At 49.1% G+C, this 19,249-nt stretch overlaps 1 protein-coding gene across 3 annotated transcripts in view; it reads right to left on the reverse strand.

Annotated features, from left to right (window-relative positions):
- LMF1 (lipase maturation factor 1) overlaps positions 1-19,249 on the reverse strand; it is a 123,708-nt gene that overhangs the window by 48,529 nt on the left and 55,930 nt on the right. For 2 of the 3 annotated variants that reach the window (XM_080678953.1, XM_080678952.1), the window contains exon 3: positions 8,269-8,417. In XM_080678953.1, the coding sequence (XP_080535079.1) occupies positions 8,269-8,280 (12 nt within the window). In that variant the 5' untranslated portion in view covers positions 8,281-8,417. Of the gene's footprint in view, positions 1-8,264; positions 8,418-19,249 lie in introns of all 3 variants that reach the window. The other variant, XM_080678954.1, reaches the window with a different exon arrangement.

The raw sequence follows: 19,249 nt of genomic DNA on the forward strand, positions 1-19,249 counted from the left end.
TGGCTGGTATGAACTCAGTTAAACACACATATATTCTGTCTTGACAAAAATTGAGATTGAGGAAAAAGTGAAAACTTTTTTTTTTAAAGCATAAAGGCAACCTGCTGCCTTAAACACAGTGATTCAGACACTCACGCTATTTCCCATGTCTGTGAGAGATTCTCCACTCTAATATGATTGAAATCTATGCATTTAGAACAGAAAATTGAGCCCCAAATTGGAGAAACGATCCTGAGCTCTCCCAAAAAGTCACCTATTGTGCATATGCCCCATTCCAGAGGAAAGGCACAGATGTGAGTCCTAAGCTGTCTGTGACTTTGCTCTGAGGAAGGAAGCTGAGTGGGGTCACCTTGGCCCACACAGCCACTCTGCGCTGCCATCCCAGCAACTTGAGGTAGGAGGACAGGGAGACAAGACTGCTCCACCTTCTCAGGGGAGCGGTGGAGGGACTCCATGCTGCCCACACCTGGCTTCAGGAAGCAAACTCATGGAGCCCCAACTGAGGCTGCCTGGAGCCGCAAAGGGAGCCTATGTTGCTTGAACTCCAGCTTCAATCCAATCATGTCAACAGTGGGGTAACTGCCTTGCCTCCACCAGCACCATGTGGTGACAGTGTGGGGCCATCATGTCACTTCACATCAGTGGGCACCACAAATGAGTAGAAATAGGACATCCCAGCCCACTCAGCCCAGGCCCACAGTTGGCACAGGGAGCCAGGCAGGAAGCTGCATCCCGTGGGTCTGTTTTGAGCGGCGGCCTCTGGCCAGATGGATGGTCTTCCCAGGACTTGAAGGCACGTGGTTTTTATCTGGTGCTCAAGGGAGGAACACAGAGGAAAATCTGGCTCGCTGGGGTCTCTGCTCTCCAGTCCTGCCAACAAAGAGATGTCTGTCTCTGGGTCATCTCCCCTGAAGCTGCTGACCTCTTGTCAGGTTTCAAAAGTAATTTGTCCTGCCCTGAAGTGTGTGGCCGAGGAGCTTTGTGGATGTGCATGCCTGTAGGGCCCTCATCCCATCAGCACACAGGACTTTTTCATCACCCGAAAGTTCCCACATGCCCCGCAACCCCAGTCAATCCCCACCCTGAATCCCAGAGGCAATCGCCTCCCAGTCTGTGGTATTTTGTTAGAGCAGCCTCAGAAAACTAAAGCACATTCCATTATTTGCTTTTGTCCATCTTTAATTTTAGCTATTCTTGTGGGCATGCAATGGTATCTCACTGTAGATTTACTAGCATCTCCCTAACAGCCAATAAAGCTGAGCGATTTTTCAAGTGCTTATAATAGCCATTTGTACGTCTTCCTTTGTGAAGTATTGAATTGTCTTTATTACTGAGGCTTTTTTGGTTCTTTACATATCCCAGTAGAGGTTCTTAGGTATAATGGTATTTTGAATATTTTCTCCCAATCTATCACTTGCCATTATCAATGCTGTCTTTTGAAGAACAGAAGATTTTAATCTCGATGAAGTCCAATTTATCCATTTTTTTCTTTTATGGTTAATGTTCTCACACTGTGCTGTAAGAAATTTTTGCCTATCTCAAAACTGCAAAAATATTCTTTTATGTTACCTTCAAGAAGTGCTATAATTTTAAGTTTTATGTTTACAGTCCATCTCAAACTAATTCTGTGTCTGTTGGGATAAAAGGATTGGGCTTTGTTTCACCCTATGTAGATATCCAGGCATCCTAGCACCATTTGTTAAAAAGACTTTTCTTTCTCAGATTGACTCTGTGCCTTGTCCCAAAATCATTTGACTGTGATTTCAATGTGCTACTATTTCTAGACTATCTAACCTACTTCATCCTGTGCCTACATCACATTGTCTCGATGACTATGGGAAGGCTTGAACAACTTGGCTCTTATTCAAAACTAGAGGCCCGATGCACAAAATTTGTGCAAGAGTAGGCCTTCCTTCCCCCAGCTGCTGGCACCAGCTTCCCTCTGGCACCTGGGACCCAGGCTTCCCTCCAGCCGCCAGCAGGCACCCAGAGCCCGGGCTTCCCTTGCAGCCCCGGCTTCGACTGGAAGATCATCTGGAAGGACATCCAGTTTAATTAGCATATTATGCTATTACTAGAGGCCCAGTGCACGAAATTCGTGCATGGGTAGGGTTCCTATGCCTGGCCGACCATCAGGGTCAATCAGGGCCTTCAGGCTGCCAGCCGAGGCCTTCCTTCGTTCCAAGCTGCCCCCTGGTGGTCAGTGCATGTCATAGCGAGCAATTGAATTCCTGGTCTTCCAGTCGAACTCCTGAGGGGACACTTTGCATATTAGCCTTTTATATATATAGATTATTATAGATTGTTCTGGCTATTCTAGGTACTTGGCAGTTCATCAATTCTAAGAAGGAAATCCTTCTAGATTATATCTGGGGTTGCATAAAATGTGTAGATCAATTTGGGGACAACTGACAGTTGAGCAATATTGAAACTTTTGATTCACAAACATGGTCTAAGTTTCTTTAATTTCTCTCAGCAATGTTTGGTAGCTTTCAAGGTCCAAGTGTTGTACTTCCGTTAAAATTTCCTAAGTAGTTTATGGTTTGGGATGTTATTATTAATAATATATTTTATAATTTCAAAATTTTGCTAGAATATAGGAATATTATTTTGTATTCTGCCCATGAATCTTGCACTCAAGTTAAATTCACTCACTGGTTCTAAGAACCCTTATGATCTTCCATATATATGAACTTTTCATTGATGAATATAGATGATTTTATGTCTTCCATTCTACTCTTCAGGGATTTTATTCCTCTTTCTGGCTTTATTACACTAGTTAAGATCTTCACGGTCAAATAGATGTGATGAGAATGGACAACCCTGCCTTGTTCCCAATCTTCTGGGAAAAACATTCAGTCTTTCACCATTAAGTACAATATTAGCTGTAGGTAGTTTATATGCTTACCTTTTATCGGGTTGAGGATGTTTCCTTCTACTCCTAGTTTGCTGAGGTTTTTAAAAAATTGTTTAATTTTGTCTAATACCTTCCTCACATTGAGATGATCATATCCTTTAAAAACTATTTTTATTGATTTTAGAGAGAAAGAAAGGGAGAGGGGAGAGAGAGACATTGATGTGATAGAGAAATATCGATTGGCTGACTTCTTCACAACCCCCATTGGGAAATGAACCTGTAACCTGGGCATGTGCCCTGACTGGGAATCGAACCAGCAACCCTTCTGTGCATAGAACAACATGCCACACTGGTCAGGGCAGATGGTCATATCATTTTATATCTTTCTCTCTTGATTTGGTATTTAATGAATTACATCAATTCATTCATGTCCAGACAATCTTGCGTTCTGGAAAATATCCCACATGGTATTGATGCATTATGCTTTTCATGTACTGCTGGACTCATCTATACTAATAAAAGGGTAATATGCAAATTGACCAAACAGCAGAATGACCGGTTGCTATGACATGCACTGACCACCAGGGGACAGACACTCAATGCAAGAGTTGCCCCCTGGTGGTCAGTGTGTTCTCACAGGGGGAGCGCTGCTCAGCCAGAAGCTGGGCTCACGGCTGGCGAGCGCAGTGGCGGTGGCGGGAGCCTCTCCCGCCTCCGCAGCAGTGCTAAGGATGCCCGACTGCCAGCTTAGGCCCACTCCCTGGAGGCCAGGCTGAGGGACCCCCCTGAGTGCACTTATTTCATGCACCGGGCCTCTAGTTTACTAATAATTCCTTAAGAATTTAATATCTGCTCTTGAAAAATCTGCTTGGTAATTTCCTATTCTTGACATGACCTTGTCTTTGCCAACCTCAGAAAAATGAATTGGGAAGGATTCCCTCTCCTCTGCTTTCTGAATGTGTATAGGATTCATATAGTTTCTTCCTTAAATATTTCATAGAACTCATCAGGAAAGTCTCCTGGGCCTGAAGTTTTCTCAATGGGAAGGTGCTTTTGGTCTGTCTGTGTTCATGATCTCTATTTATAGAACTACTCACATTCCTGTCTCTTCCTCTGTTAGTGTTGCTCACCTATGTCTTGGAAGGAATTTAACCATTTCCTTGAATCACTTGCTCTATGTGCATAAAGTTGTTCATACTATTTCTCTTTAACTTTTTATTTTGAAAAATTCTTTGACTTCAGAAAAGCTGTAAAAATTGTCTGGAGTTCCTGTATACCTGTTGCTATTAATTCAATACTATTACACTACCAACCTTACTTGGATTTCACCAGTTTTCCCATTAATGTCCTTTCTGTACCAGGGACAATCCAGGGTGCCACATTAACTGTCATGTTCTCTGAGTCTGACAATGCCTCAGTCTTTAATTGCATCTCATAATCTCGATACTTGAAAACTCTGGTTGGTAATTTTGAAGAGTACCCCTCAGTTGGGGTCTGTCTGATGCTTTCTCATGATGAGATGAGAGCAATGCATTTTTGTAAGACTGCAATGGAAGTGATGCTATGTCCTTGGAGCTCCTTCAGTGCACAGATTCCTCTCCTCTATATCCTGCCCTGGAATTCCAAAAGGATTAGGGATGAGGAAAGCCTCCTGCCTTCCATCCTCCTCCACTCCCAGCAGTGGGCAAGGTACCCCCTCTGCCTGCCCCCTTCCTCCGTGAGTCTTCCCCCTCTACCTGCCTCCCCCTGACTCCCCACAGAGAGCCAGGATGTCAAGGGGCTCACCTCATGCGTTTCCCTCTGGACCCCCGTCCCACACTGTCTGTTGTCCGACATGAAAACAGCTGCATCATGCAGTGTGTCTGGGTCCAGCTGTTCACAGAGAGCAGGTAGCCTGGGCCATCTCTCCACCAATACTCCCTAGCCCCCTCCCCAGCATTGCAGGGGGCTTAAGGGCTCAGTACACATAAGCCTTAAGGACAGGAGCCATGCTGATCCCATCTCAGGCTCCTCGGAAGAGCGGGCCTTCTGTGGGCACAGAGGCCATGCGGTTTCCTCTCCTTCTGCTTAGCACTTTTACCTACACAGCTTTGGGGTTCCCTCTGAGACTGAGGTCTACACGAGCCCATCCGTCTTTCAGGGCATTTGAACCACTGCCAGCTGACAAAGAGCACAGTGGTTTCTGAGTGTTCAGAACAGTTACCTCTACGCTGATTCTTGGCACTGGTTCTGACCCAGTACCAGATCAGGGGCTGAACAGGGGCTTCATTCACAGTCATTTTAGTGTCACCAGGTCTGCTGTGGTTTCTTCACCTCACAGAGGGATGGACATTTTGCTGCTGGCACTCTTTTTTGTCAAGTCAACTCTATTTTCTGCTTGCTACTAAAGGAAGATTAATAATATCCAACATACAGACTAAATCAAGTAATTATACCTTTTAGTGCACCGGATAATTTCTCACCCAGCTGGCACTAACAGTCAATCAAATGCCATAAAAGGTGCTTTAGGATGTGCTAATGTTCCACTGCACTCTGCCAGGCATGGTGGGATTTGTTCAACTCGCAGCATCACACACCACGCACAAAACAGCCTGACAGGTCCGCCGCCCAGAGCTTCCACGCCCGGGCTGTCCCTGCACTGGGGGCCTCTTGCTTTATGTGTCCCACCTATTGAAGCTGCCATTCCATGGGTCCCAATAAAGTCCTTGAAACATTTCATACATTTAAAAAAATTAATCCTCACCCAAGGATATGTTTTTATTGATTTTAGAGAAAGGGAGGGAGAGAAAGAGAGAAAAATATCGATTGGTTGCCTCTTGTACAAGCCCCAGCTGGGGATTAAACCTGAAACCTAGGACCAGGAATTAAACCCCAAAACTTTTGATGCACAGGACAATGCTCCAATCATCTGAGCCACCTGGCCAGAGCACATTTCATACATTTTTGTACTTTATAAGCCAGCCAAGGAGAGAATCCAAAATCAAGTCTTAGATGGACAAGGAACTACAGCCAACTAATAATTTCAATGTTTCATCCAAAGGAACGGTGAAAATGACTATCTTTCTAGTTAAACAGGAAAGTAAATTTAGAGAAAGCATCATAACTGGACTGTGCAGAATCTAGACACATGGCATCTCCCAGTATCGGTATTACTCACATTTACCCCGGTCAGGAACATTGCCAACCATGCCTGCTCCTAACGGGGTGCTCCAGACTTCCACAACTGGCACTGCCACAGCCCCTGGGGGCCTGCTCACCACCCAAGTGGATATGACCAGTCACATGGGCCCCGGCCCCAGGCCTGCTGCCCTAGGTGGAGCTTGCCCCTCGGCATCCAGCTGCTTCCAGTGCCCAGGGGGCCCCGGGCCAGTTAACCAAACCATAGACGGCCGGCCACGGTGCTATGAGGAAAGCTATCGAAGAGGGGATCTGAAGTGTGTGAGTGTGCTCTCGATAGTAACAGAAAGAACTGGGAGGTGTGTGACTTTAGGACTCTGGTCCCACTCAATGACTGGCATGTTGTCCCTTCACAGAGCCGATGTTGGTCAGTGCTAGTTAAGAGCTAGCATTGGTCAGTTCCTGTGTATGGATGTGGAAGCTGACAGTGAAGAAGGCTGATAGGAAAGATTGACTCATTTGAACTACGGTGTTAGAGGGGAGCTTTATGGATACCCTAGACCAGTGGTCGCCAACCGGTGGTCCGTGAGGTCCAAAAGGTTGGTGACTGCTGGTTTATAGGAAACCGCTGCCCTAGACCATCAGAAAGATGAACAGGTGGGTCCAAGAGCAAATTAAGCCTGAAACCTTGCTGGTGGAAAAAATGACACAACTGAAGTTGTCCTACTTTGGCAGGGTATCCTGAGAAGGCAGGGTTCTTTGGAAAGACAATAATGCTGGGGAATGGAAGGCAGCAGGGAAAGAGGAAGACCAAGTATGAGCAGACTGACTCCATGGAAGAAGCCAGGGCATGAGTCTATAGGAGCTGAGCAGGGCTGTTGAGGACAGGACACTGTTGACATCGCTCATTCATAGGGTCACCAGGAGTCGGAGTCGACTTGAGGGCATGAAACAACTGGTCAGGATTTGAGGGCGATGGAGCACAAAACAGATACAGGGAATGAGGGCATCACAGAGCGACAGCCACAGTGAGGTAAAAGGGCTGCGCTGAACAGAGAGCATGCTGGAGTGCAGGCTCACGGCCGAAAGTATACCAGTAAACGGAACATCTGATGAGAAATGGGACAGCACCTAAGTTTAGAGGCCTCACCACAAAATGCTTACTAATTATACTGTGGAAAAAAGTGACACTGAGAGGACCAGCTGGGCCCACTGGAGTCAGTGAGGGGACAGATGGATGCTGCCCCAAGGAGGGGCGTGCAGGGCCTCCTGGCAGGGATGCCCACCTCAGGCTGGTCAGGGGCACATCAGAAAACACAGTGTCAAGTCACAGAGCAGGGAGACTGACGACCGTCGGGACCAGAAAGGACATAGCGAGGTGGTCCCTATGGATGAAGCAGCTTATGCTCAGGCGGGTCAGGAGCAAGTTCTCTGCCCCATCCCCCAACAATTCTGCACATTTGTGACTGTCCCCCAAGGAAAAACTTAAAGCAAACACATACTTAGCATATCTGTATGACAAGGTTTCCAATTTAAGAGAATTTAGTATTTTATAATGTTTTAATAAAAAATTAAGACCTTATTTACTTAATAGAAGAGAGAGTGAAAAAGAAGGGAAAACTGCCAAATTCTCTTGTCTACAGCCGGAAGTCAGAAGGAACCACGGTGCTCCTCATTTTAAGGCTTAGATAATGTTTCTGAAAAACTTTAGGGCAACTGCTAGTGAAGTTAAAGTGGCATTCGTACTTCAGAGGCTCTGTAGAAGGGGGAAGCTAAGGAACCCTAGTCTCCAGGGTTGAGCAGGAGAGCCTAAGAGGTGAACACAGTGAGCAGCACGCAGAGCACACAACTGCCCCCAATGGCCACACTGGAGTAAAGAAACAGCTGGACCCCCTCCCACCCCCCAAATCCATGAGCATGGTGTCCAAAAGAAAAGACTAACAGCAGAGACAGAGGGAAGCCCGCGTGGCTATTTCCGGATGAGGATTCAGGTGACGTGGTGCCCTTCTGACTGATTTAAAGTGATGAGAAATGTTTCGGACATTCCAGAGACCATGGGAAGGCTGGTGAGAAAGAAGCATTGAGAGGCTGTAACCCCATGAGTCTGTGTGAAACGGACTGAGCCATGGTTGTTGTGCACAGAAAGCGGTGTGTGAAGGACCAGGGAAGCCAATGGAGTTTCCAGGGCTCGGTAATAGGCCACCGGACATCACAGAAAGAGGGAGAAGGGGCCCAGCTGGCCCAGCCCAACAGTACATTTTCCCCCAAATATTACAAATAAAAGTTCTACTTACTGCTCCGAGCATGATTCTGAAAATCAGCCACCGAAAGCCCCACAGAACGATCCGGGACGTGGGGGTCTTCCTGGGCAGTCGAGACAGAGTCCAAAGAGGGCACAGGAAAATCCCCAGGAACCCTGTTTCCAGAAGCTGGGACTCCCATCCTGATGGTGACAGTAAGAACAAAGGGCCATGTTAACCACAGCTGGACATTCTCTACAGAGACAGTCCCACCAAATTCAGTTTAACCTAACAGTCCTGAACACAGGATGGATGGAGACCAAGGAGCATGTGTCAGCCCACAGTCAAGATGCACCTCGGTGGCAGCTTGTGGCACTGTGCCCCAGCGCCCGAGCCAGGCCCCCTGCATTCAGACCACTGTCTCCTGTCCTTCTCAGGGCACTGCAAATGTGGCACGGCCTCATGCTGAGCACACCCCCCCAATGGGGGCTGGAGAGGCCTCTCCCATTCATAGGTTTGCAATCATGATTTTATGCATTCTTCCCTGAAGAGCATTCACCAGGATGGACAACGTGCACCGAGGCCAGAGACCTGCATGTGAGGTTCTGACTGCAAAGCTGATTCTGGTCCCTGTCTGCCCCAGGTGAGGGAGGAAGTCAGGAGAGAAGCAGGAACAGGTGATGGTGGCTCCAGATGAAACTGCCTCATGTCAGCCCCACGTGGGCTCAGTCCATTATGGCAGCAGCTCTACAGGTTCGATGTGAGGGGTACTAGCTAATCCTTCCTGCTGGGAGCCCCATGTGAGACATGTGGGTGACTGTAGTGCACCCGAAAGCACGTTCTTGCAGAGGAGATGATATTCCAAATCCTAACAACTCACTGAGTTGGCCCCACTGTACAAACAGCTGCTCAGTGTCACCCAGAACCCAGAACAGCTTCAGGCAGTTGTAAACCGGGCTCTTCAAAAGGAACATGCATATTGCACAAGTTCCTATTAATAAAATATTATGCTGCATTACATATTCTGTGGTTCCATTTATAGAAGGTTCTAGAATGAGGAAAACTGATGCAGGTGAAAGAAATCAGAACACAGCTGCCTGGAGAGGCGGGCCGGGGGACATGAGTCTGTGCCTGGTCAGGGAGTGTGCTCCCCGAGACTCACCAGAGGAACCTTAGGGCCCGAGCATTGTTTCTTCCTCAGACACAAACCTATACAAATCCTGAACCCTAGTTCTAGGGCTGATGGACAGGTCTTCAGGCCTGAAACTTATTTGAGGGGCACTGAATACTGAACTGAGCAATGAACAGACATGTGATGAAGCCAACAGAGCGAAAGACAAGCTGCAGAGTCCAGGCAGGGGCGCGCATAGGTTTCACTGTACAACTGTTCAAAACTCTCTGTAGTTTGAAATTTTTCGTTAGATGCAGGGTGGCAAGATTCCATTTACTCTCACGTGTTTGTGGATTTCTGGAAACCCCAGTTCCCAATTAGTTCTTTTGGGAGAACAGGTCTTTTGCAGCAATGTAGCGCCTGCGTGCGGCATGCCTGACACAGGGTGACAGTGACTGTCACTGCCCAGAGGGGCAGGTAGTCTCGCCTGGATGAGCAGCTGGTATCAGTGGACCCATGTGCCCTGTGCTAGGGTCTCTGGGAGATGATTTCAGGAGCAGAAAGAAACCTGAACAGTGCTGGGTGCTGGGCAAGGTAGGCAGGCGGAGCACAGCTCCACCAGCTGTGGTGGGTCCTGGAGCATTGCTGTCAGCTGATGGAGAGAAAAGCTGAGCCGCAGGGTGCTCTGGCCAAGGCCAGGAAAGGGAGGCTGGATGCATGGGATGCCCACGTGGCTCAGTCCTGCCCCTCTGGGGCCCCCTGCACTACACCCAGCATTGGACACACACACTGGCTTCCCTCAGAGGTTCAAGAGGGGAAAGTGCAGAAAGTGTCTACACTAGTTTTATGAGATTTCAGACACAGAGCAATTGCTTATTTTGGTTTTAGAAAACCTTTGCATTACAACTTGCTTCAAACTCCCCTTCTCTTAAGCCAGGAAAAAAACGAACTTTGTTACATATGCCAACTTCTATAATTTTATCTCAAGGTAATTTTCATTAAACTTGAACTTATTTTACTTGGGGTGCATTTATAATACATGTGATTGGATGAGCAAAGGATACGGAGAATGTGGAAGTGGTGACAGTCACGTCTCAGAGTGTGCTTATTTATAGACACGCCCTCTTTTTGAAAAAGCACCTCAAAGGCCACTCGTTCCGATCCCTCCTCCACCAGGTGGTGAGAGGCCTGTGCCTCACGCAGCCCTGTGGGCAGAGCAGGCGGAGCTGGGGCTTCTGAGCAGAGAGAAAGCCCAGGATGCCTAGAGGGGCTGACATACCACCCCAAGTGTGAGGTCCTCACTCAACTCCACAGTGCAAAGCTTGCCTTGCTCACGCTCCTGCAAACCCCCACAAAATCTGAGATTCCACGTGGGTGAGCAGAGCCTGCCCTGGGTGCGGGCCTGCCTTCTCTTAATTGTCACCTCACTTTGCACAGATGTAATGAACTGAATTTTAATATGCTGTTTGAGTGACACCAATCAAAGTGATATGCAAATGGCAGAGCCCAGAGACCGTCTAAGTGCCAGGAAGCAGGTGACAGGGTAGGCAAGGGTTGGGACACACTGTCACCTTAGGGATGTGCGTGTACTAGCAGAGGGTCACCTACTGAAATGTTCCTTACCCTGCTGGGGTGCATAGGAGAGTGGACACCCAGAAGCCAAGGCGTGCAGGCTTCCTACTGCAGGACCCCTCTGCTCCCACCTGCCCCCTCTCTCATTGGAGCTGGACACTGACCCCCCCGCATCAGCACTCCCTGATACGGCTGGGGAGGAAAGGGTCGCCTGCAGACCCACCTGCTTCTGCTTGGATCTAGTCAAATTTCAGCAGCTGTGCTGCCTGCACAAGGAACACCATTGTTCTCCGCTTCAGTGTGGTGGGGAGGCGACCTCAGAAAAACAAATGCCCAGTGCGCTGCTGTGGCGGCTTCCTGTGGCGGAGGCTGTCTGTGCGCCTGCGGATGGCACAGCACACGGCACATGGCTGAGACGTGCTCACGACTGTCAACAGGCTCCACTAGGTGCTTCTTACTCAGATTAAGTGCCGTTTAGCCTGTGCTCAGTCTTTGCGGGGGGGGGGGGGGAAGGGGCATATTTGGCCCTTTCACTTGGCAAACACAATTATGGTGGCCCTGGAAGGTTCTGTTCCGTTGGAGATATTGGTCCCGCCAGTGGCTTTTGGGGTGACGGTTAGAAAATACCCATAAGGAAGCCATGAGCTGCACCTGCCTGTTTCTGGAACTTCCACTTCTATGGCTGCTGGTTCATTTTCAAGACGGGTCGGGTGGGTGTGGCTTTCGTGTGAGCCCTTGACTTACGCACGTGTTAGACTCCTTGGTCCGTGTTTCAAGACGGGCTGCTGGTTCACTTTGAATAACACAACCAGCCCTGAACAAGCCACGTTTGGAAAATTTCCAAATAAAACTGAAGGGAAAACACCTCCAGTTGTGGGCCTGAGGAACTGGTGCTCCCAGCCCAGACATGACAGACACAGTGGCCACTGGGGCACCAGGTGTGGGCTAAGGAACAGCTAACTTGCCCACTGTCTCCCAGGGACGTCCTGGACAGGCAGCAGGAGTGGGGATGAACCACACCATGGTAAGCTGCGGGCTCCTCCAGCCTGGTCCTGACGGGCTAGTGAACCTTGACACAGTGCTGACCAGAGCTCAAGGGAGGCCATCATCCATGGCATCCAGGTCCGAGGGTGGCCACAGCCCTCATCTTGTGTTCTGTGGGCAGCCTGGGCATCCTGCTAGCTGGGACCAGCCATGCCTGAGTAGACTCAAACAGTCAGAACAGCTGGATGCTCCCTTACTGGCTTGTGAGTTTAAATAAAACTCCTTGGCGCGGGGTACATGACCTGTGTCTGCCAGGGCAGCTGCACGCAAAGTCTGAGGAAAGGTCCCATAAAACATGCTGAATTTGGACCCTCGGCCTCCAGGCCCAAGTTCTGACTTGTGGGGTCCCTCATTCCTCTGGCCCAGCTTGGGGCAACTGCTCTCCAATAAAACTGACATAAAAATGGTGCCAATGTTTCTCTTCTATCTACTCAGGGGCAAGTGAAGAGTAAAGATGTTTTCTATTGAAGACCCAGAAAGTTCACCACCAAGAGGCCTGACCTGTGCCTGGCAATGTGCAGCACTGGCAAATGGGTGGGCGATGTGGCGCCTTCAGGATGAGCAGTGTGAGAAGGGCACTGGCCTGGCTCTGACCATGCTCTGGACAGGAAGAGGTGGGGAAGCCAATGGATACGCTCCAGCCAACAAGTGGGCCACTGGGCTGGGGGCTCAGAGGTCACCCAGAAGCAAAGACAACACAAGACAGGCTGAGCCGCCTCTGACCAAGGAGGAAGGCAATCTAAAACAATGCTTCAGAGGAGGAAGCTGCCGGGATGGCCACTCTAGAAAGAAAATACCAACTGAGGCTTCATTACCTTCCTTGAAACTATTATAGTTACTTAGAAAGAGTAATTAAATTTTGCGCATATGGATCCTTCAGAAATGACAGCCACCATCCATGTTAGAAGTAGGAACCCATTAGCTTCACGTTAAAATCGGGGAAAATGGAGAAAAGCGCTTCCCTCCTGATGGGCTGTCACTCCTGTGCTGAGCCCCCGCCCTTGGCCGCGGGGGGGCTCCTAATGATGCCCTGGAGACCACGCGAGCTCTTAAAAGTTATTTCCTTAATCTTTATGGGTTGTATGCCAGGATGGAAAGTTCTGGAGTGGCATACCAGATCTTGTCTGCAGTCACTGACATGGCAATGAGTTTTGGGGACAAGAAAGCACCCCTGATGCAGATGAGGATGACCCTGTCTTCCCTACACAGATGTGGCACCTTGCTTTGTCACACAGCACCAGACTTCTGCAGAAATGCAGAGCCTACTGTGAGGGGGAGGGAGGTTCTGGGAGCCGATGCACAGATGGGGAATGCACATCAATGGGTGGGGCACAAGTGAAGGTGCACTGTCCTTGGCACCCTGTGACGGTGGATGGTTCTGCTCACTCCCCCACCCTGGCCTCACTGCACACAGTGAGGTCCAAAGGACTGGCGATGGCTCCTGGGGAGGTTTGGGCAGGGGGAGCCAGGCAGAGCTTGGTCAGCAAAATGGTGGGATGAGGCAGGCAGCTCAGACTTCACGCACTGTGACACTAGGTGCTGTTCACTCTCCAATCCCTGGTCCTCCCTCAGCGAGCTGCAGACCATGGGAGACAACCTGACTCTGCAGCCATAAGTACTGAGGGCCACCTGGGTCTTTCCAAGATGTAGGGCCTGGCCACCCAGGCTGTGCCATGATGAGGGAGGCAGGCACTGGCCCCAAGTCGCAGGGAATATTTTGACCTTGTCTGTGGTCATGAACACACGGCCTATGGGCCCTGCTTCTCTGTGTGTCTCTGACTCCGGGGAGAGTAACTCTGTGATAATGCATGCAGAAAGCTCGCTTCAAAGATGTGGGCTCTTATCTCAGCTTGGGAGGTCTTGCGGGCTCTGAGCAGCATGCAGTCACGGTCGGTCGACGGAGGAGCCTTTCTTCTTAGCTGGCCCAGGGTACAGGCTGTGCCTTCACAAATCCTGACCACTCTAAGCTGTTCCTGCTTGGGTGCTCCCAAGCCATGACCATTCCTCCAAACCACATTTCAGAGTTTTAATCACTGTCACCCAAGCATGTGTGACTGTAGTGCCACTTAAGGAAAGTTGCATTTTGCAAGTGGAGTGGTGGTCAAGCGTGGAGGCCCTGCTACACAGAAGAAGCACCGCAAAGGATCAGGCCCAGAGTGCATTGTGGTGGGGGGCCAGCTGGAGCCCCAACTCCACTGGTATGCAGCCTTGGATAAGTGAGGAAAGGACAGTTCTGCTGCAGTGTGTCTCCCTGGGAGCCAGGCCTGGGGTGGCAGGGGCTGCAGTGCAGCCGGAAGCAGAGGGAGGTCCCTCATCCTGTCCGTGAACCAGCTCGCCTGCCAGGCTTTCACCCAGATGGGACCTGGAAGAGGTGCCAACCACCCAGTTACTGCTGCAAATACCACTGTTGCGAGGGGCGCATTCCACCAACTGATCAGCTAAAACATTTTCTTCTTTCACTGAGACAAAATATAACACGAGAACAGGTTAAAAAAACACACAAGAGAGGCTAAGACAAAATTTAAAAGCATTTAAAAATAGCATCCCGTTAGCAAGTGCCTGTCTAGCAAGTCATGGGGAAGATGCATTTGTCTTTTCTTTACCTGAACAAGGCCACCCAGCAACCTGCCCAGCCTATCCAGCAGCGGCCAGGAATCTATATTTGGACGGCTCACATAGTTCTCTCCATCTTACATTCCCCTCCAACACACTCACCATGGCAACCAGCCACAGCCGAGAGGCACCACACATAGGGTGCCTATAGGGAGGGCACCGTTTACAGGGCTTTGCCCAGGACCACTAACCCCTTCTGGTTGTCAGAATGACCTGGCAGAACCACTCTTGCCCTAAGAGAACAGACAAGGGCCATCCTTTATCCTCAGGGGCCAGGGAGGTACTGACGTCAGTTCCCCTCCAGAGATGAGGCCCTGCTCCCGCCCACCTCCCAGCCTGGGCCCCACTCACTCTTGCGGGCCTGGTCTGGAGCCTCCTATGTCCCCACTTTGGCCCACAGGACCCACTTAGAACAGGGTCTGCCCAGGAATCTCTAGAACCAGCCTGAGCTGGGCAGGTCCCTTGGACAGAGCAATATCTGTCCCTTGGATAGAGCCTAACCACTAAAAGAGGCCAGCCACAGAGGACTTCACATTTCAGCCAGAGGTCAGATCGTAATGAGAACGCATTTTCTAGCAAGATATTTTTGAAAGAGCAGGTTAAATGTTCCATGCTTTAAATAAAATCATTTTAAATTGCGTGCTCCGAACTATGAGGCGTTTAACAAATTGTTAATATATGTTTTAAGGATGTCCTCGGGCACTGCAGGGAGCAGGAAGTGACCCGTGTAACCCACACACCCACACAGTGACCCTCCGTGTCCACTGCACTTTTCATGGTGCGGGCTAATACTTGGTTGCTGTGGCAACCAGACTTCCTAGCCCCAGGTGTCCCCTGTTGCTTAGATGTATGCAGGTGTCACCAGCTAACCCCAGAACAAAATCTATAGTAATGACCTTAGCTAGCTCATTGGTTTAGATAAATACGAAAATGCTTCCTGTCAACGGAAATTAGACTTAGCAACAGATTTTTTAGGGTTAATATATTCCAAATATTTAACATATATCAGGCTGAAGGGCACAGTGCATTACCATTTCTTTGTCTTTTGTTTCTTGTGCATAAAAATTAGCCAAAGCTTGCCTCAGAGTGCCTTGTCGGAATCCAATGATGTGACAGTCAATTCTGCCCACAGGGCTGTCTGACAATGGGAACGTTCTGGCTCTGTCTGTGCTGTCCAGCGTCCACCGACCACACGAAGGCTGCTGAGTCTTAAACTCAGCTTGAGGTGGACAGGGCAGACCTGGCCCTACTCTCAAGAATCCCCAGAGGCATGTCTGCTCAGAGGCACTGTGTCCACAGGCCCTGGGTGGAGCAGGCCAGTCTGTTTCAGCACTGCAGCTGGGAGCTCCTGCCCCCATGCCCAGAGGGCTCTTGTGCCCACAGAAATGGGCACTGGGGGCAGAGATCTAAGTTGGGCCTGGGCTTCCAGCAAAGGAGAAGATCCTAGGGCAGAGCAGATACCAGGTGGATGAGGCAGGCAGTCAGTGGGGCACACAGTCAGTGTGACCCTCATTCCTCACCCCACATTTGAGTGAGCAGTCACCACCCAGGGCCCAGTGTCCATGGGTTTCACCCTCACCCCACATCTTAGTGGACCATCAGCATGTAAGGCCCTCGTGACCACAGAAGGGGTAACCCTCACTCACATCTTAGTGGGCTGTCAGCACAAAGGGCCCCTTGTCCCAAGAAGAGGGTGTCACCCTTACCCCACATAGTCTTTGAGGATGACCTGTTTTTCCTCACACTTAGTGAACCTGGTTTCTGGACATCCTCCACGTTGTTGATGGGCACACCCTTGTCACATGAGAGGGGTGGGGCCTGGCTTATGGGAGAGGCCAACATATCCAGTTAATACATAAACACACACACTTGTAAGAAATGGGGAAAAAGAGAGAGGATCCAAGATGGCGGCGTAGGTAAACACCTAAACTGCTGCCTCACACAACAATTTCAAAACTACAACTAAAAGACAAAACGTCTATCACCCAGAACCACGGGAAAGCTGGCTGAGTGGAAGTTCTACAACTAGAAGGAAAGAGAAAAGAGCAATGAGACGTGCAAAGGGGTGAAAAGCTGAAGTACGGAGGCACGCATATCGGGCTGGCGGCGGGCGACTGGGAGCGCTGCTTTTTTCAACCCGAAGGGAGATAAGCTCCCAATTACTCCGAACTCCAGTTTCTGGGCAGACGCGAGGGACCCAAACTCCTACAGGGAAAAGCTGGACTGTCTGCCATCGGGTCGGGAAGTGAGGGTGGCTTGCTTGCAGGGCTGCGCGCAGGAATAATTGTTTACTGTGCTGGGGCATGGGACTCGGGGACGTGGTCGGAGACGCAGAGCCGGCTAACTGGCAGCCATCGCTGTTTGCCACGCCCTAGCCTAGTGACGCCCTGAGACCCCGCACTGCACAACCTACAAACCCACCCAAGCTCCAAGCAGCGGCATTAGCATATGAATGGCCTGCCCTATTGCAGCTTAACCTAGCAAACTTGCAGCCCGGGTCAGACAGCTCCAAAACCTCCAAACCCCAAGCAAAGAGGAGGAAACTGTAGGTCTCGCTGTAGCTCCTGCTGGGTGGCCTCAGACAGTAGCTGACCTGCACCCCATTGGAGATCCAGAAGCCAGTGTACCTAGTGGTCAGTGTGAGACATCAGATTTCAACTCCTCACATTCAAGAGGCAGACTCAGTGAGCACCAAAGCCCCACTAAAACAAGTCCTGCACCATAAGCGTGTCTCCAGCGCAGCAGTTCTTCCATTATAGACACAGCGGGTCCTCACAGCCAATTGGCCTGGAGGTCAATTCCTCCCAGTGTACCAACAGCAATCAAGGCTTAACTACACCAAGACTTTGCACTCAGCCCACAAGGGGGTGTACCAAGAGCGTCCTCCTCAGGTGATTAGGGAGGCTGAGCTACTGGCCCCTATAGGTCACCTACCACACAAAGCCACTCCATCAACACAGGGAAGCAGCCAAAATGCGGAGACAAAGAAACATGTCACGAATGAAAGAAATGGAGGAAAGCAAACTACTGGATGACATAGAGTTCAGAACCACATTTATAAGGTTACTCAAGAATCTTCTAAAAACCGCTGAGGAACTTAGTGAGACCTTTAAGGATCTTAATGAGAATGCCAAAAAAAATGGAAAACGACCAGTCAGAAATTAAGCATACACTGTCTGAAATAAAGAATATACAGAAATTCAACTGTAGATCAAAAGACCCCAAGAATCAAACCAAAGATCTGAAAGGTGAGGAAACAAAAAACACACAACCAGAAAAACAAAAAGAAAAAAGAATCCAAAACTATGAAGATAGTGTAAGGAGCCTCTGGGACAACTTTATGCATACCAACATTCAAATTTTTGGGGTGCCAGAAGAAGAGAGAAAGCAAAATATTGAAAACCTATTAGAAGAAATAATGACAGAAAACTTTCCCTACCTGGTGAAAGAAGTAGACTTACAAGTCCAGGAAGCGCACAGAACCCCATACAAGAGGAATCCAAAGAGGACCACACCAAGACACATCATAATTAAAATGCCAAGGGCAAAAGACAAAGAGAGAATCTTGAAAGCAGCAAGAGAAAAACGGTTAGTTACCTACAAGGGAGTACCCATACGACGATCAGCTGATTTCTCGGCAGTAACTATGCAGGCCAGAAGGGAGTGGCAAGAAATATTCAAAGTGATGAACAGCAAGAACCTACAACCAAGATTACTCTACCCAGCAAAGCTATCATTCAGAGTTGAAGGTCAGATAAAGAGCTTCACAGACAAGAAAAAGCTAAAGGAGTTCATCACCACCAAACCAGGATTACATGAAATGCTGAAGGGTATTCTTAAAATTTTTTTTTAAAATATATTTTATTGATATTTCACAGAGAGGAAGGGAGAAGGATAGAGAGATAGAAACATCGATGAGAGAGAAACATCGATCAGCTGCCTCCTGCACACCTCCCACTGGGGATGTGCCCGCAACCAAGGTACATGCCCTTGACCGGAATCGAACCCGGGACCCTTCAATCCGCAGGCCGACGCTCTATCCACTGAGCCAAACCGGTTTTGGCCTGAAGGGTATTCTTTAAGAAGAGGAAGAAGAAGAAAAAGGTAAAGATAAAAATTATGAACAACAAAATGACATCAAATACATACCTACCAACAAGTGAATCTAAAAATCAAGTGAATAAAAAATGTGAAGAACAGAATGGACTGGTGAATATACTAGAATCAGGGACATAGAAAGGGAGTGGACTGACAATTCTCAGAGGGAAGGAGGTGTGAGGGGTGCAGGAAGAGATTGGACAAAAATCTTACACCTATGGATGAAGACAGTGGCGGGGGGTAAGGGCACGGGGTGTGGTGGGGAATCAGGTGGAGGGGAGCTATGGGGGAAAAAAAAAGAACTCCTGTAATAATCTGAACAATAAAGATTTATTTAAAAAATAAATAAATAAAAATACATCAGGTCCAGAACAAAACAAAAAAAAGAAAACAAAAAAAAAGAAATGGGGGAAAAAAATGGCGGCGGAATAGACAGACGTGTTCCGAGCCTTGTTCCGGAGCAGAAAGAAAGAACAGCTGAGAGTCACACGAGGAGTGTTTGTTGGCAAGTTAAGGGACAGCTAAACTCCAGGAGAAGGTGGGGGACTGCTAGACGGGGTTCCCCTGACTGGGAAGCCCCCACTGCAGCTGGGTCCC

This window comes from Plecotus auritus (assembly GCF_963455305.1).
Source record: "Plecotus auritus genome assembly, chromosome: 7".
In the NCBI taxonomy this organism is placed as follows: Eukaryota; Metazoa; Chordata; class Mammalia; order Chiroptera; family Vespertilionidae; genus Plecotus; species Plecotus auritus.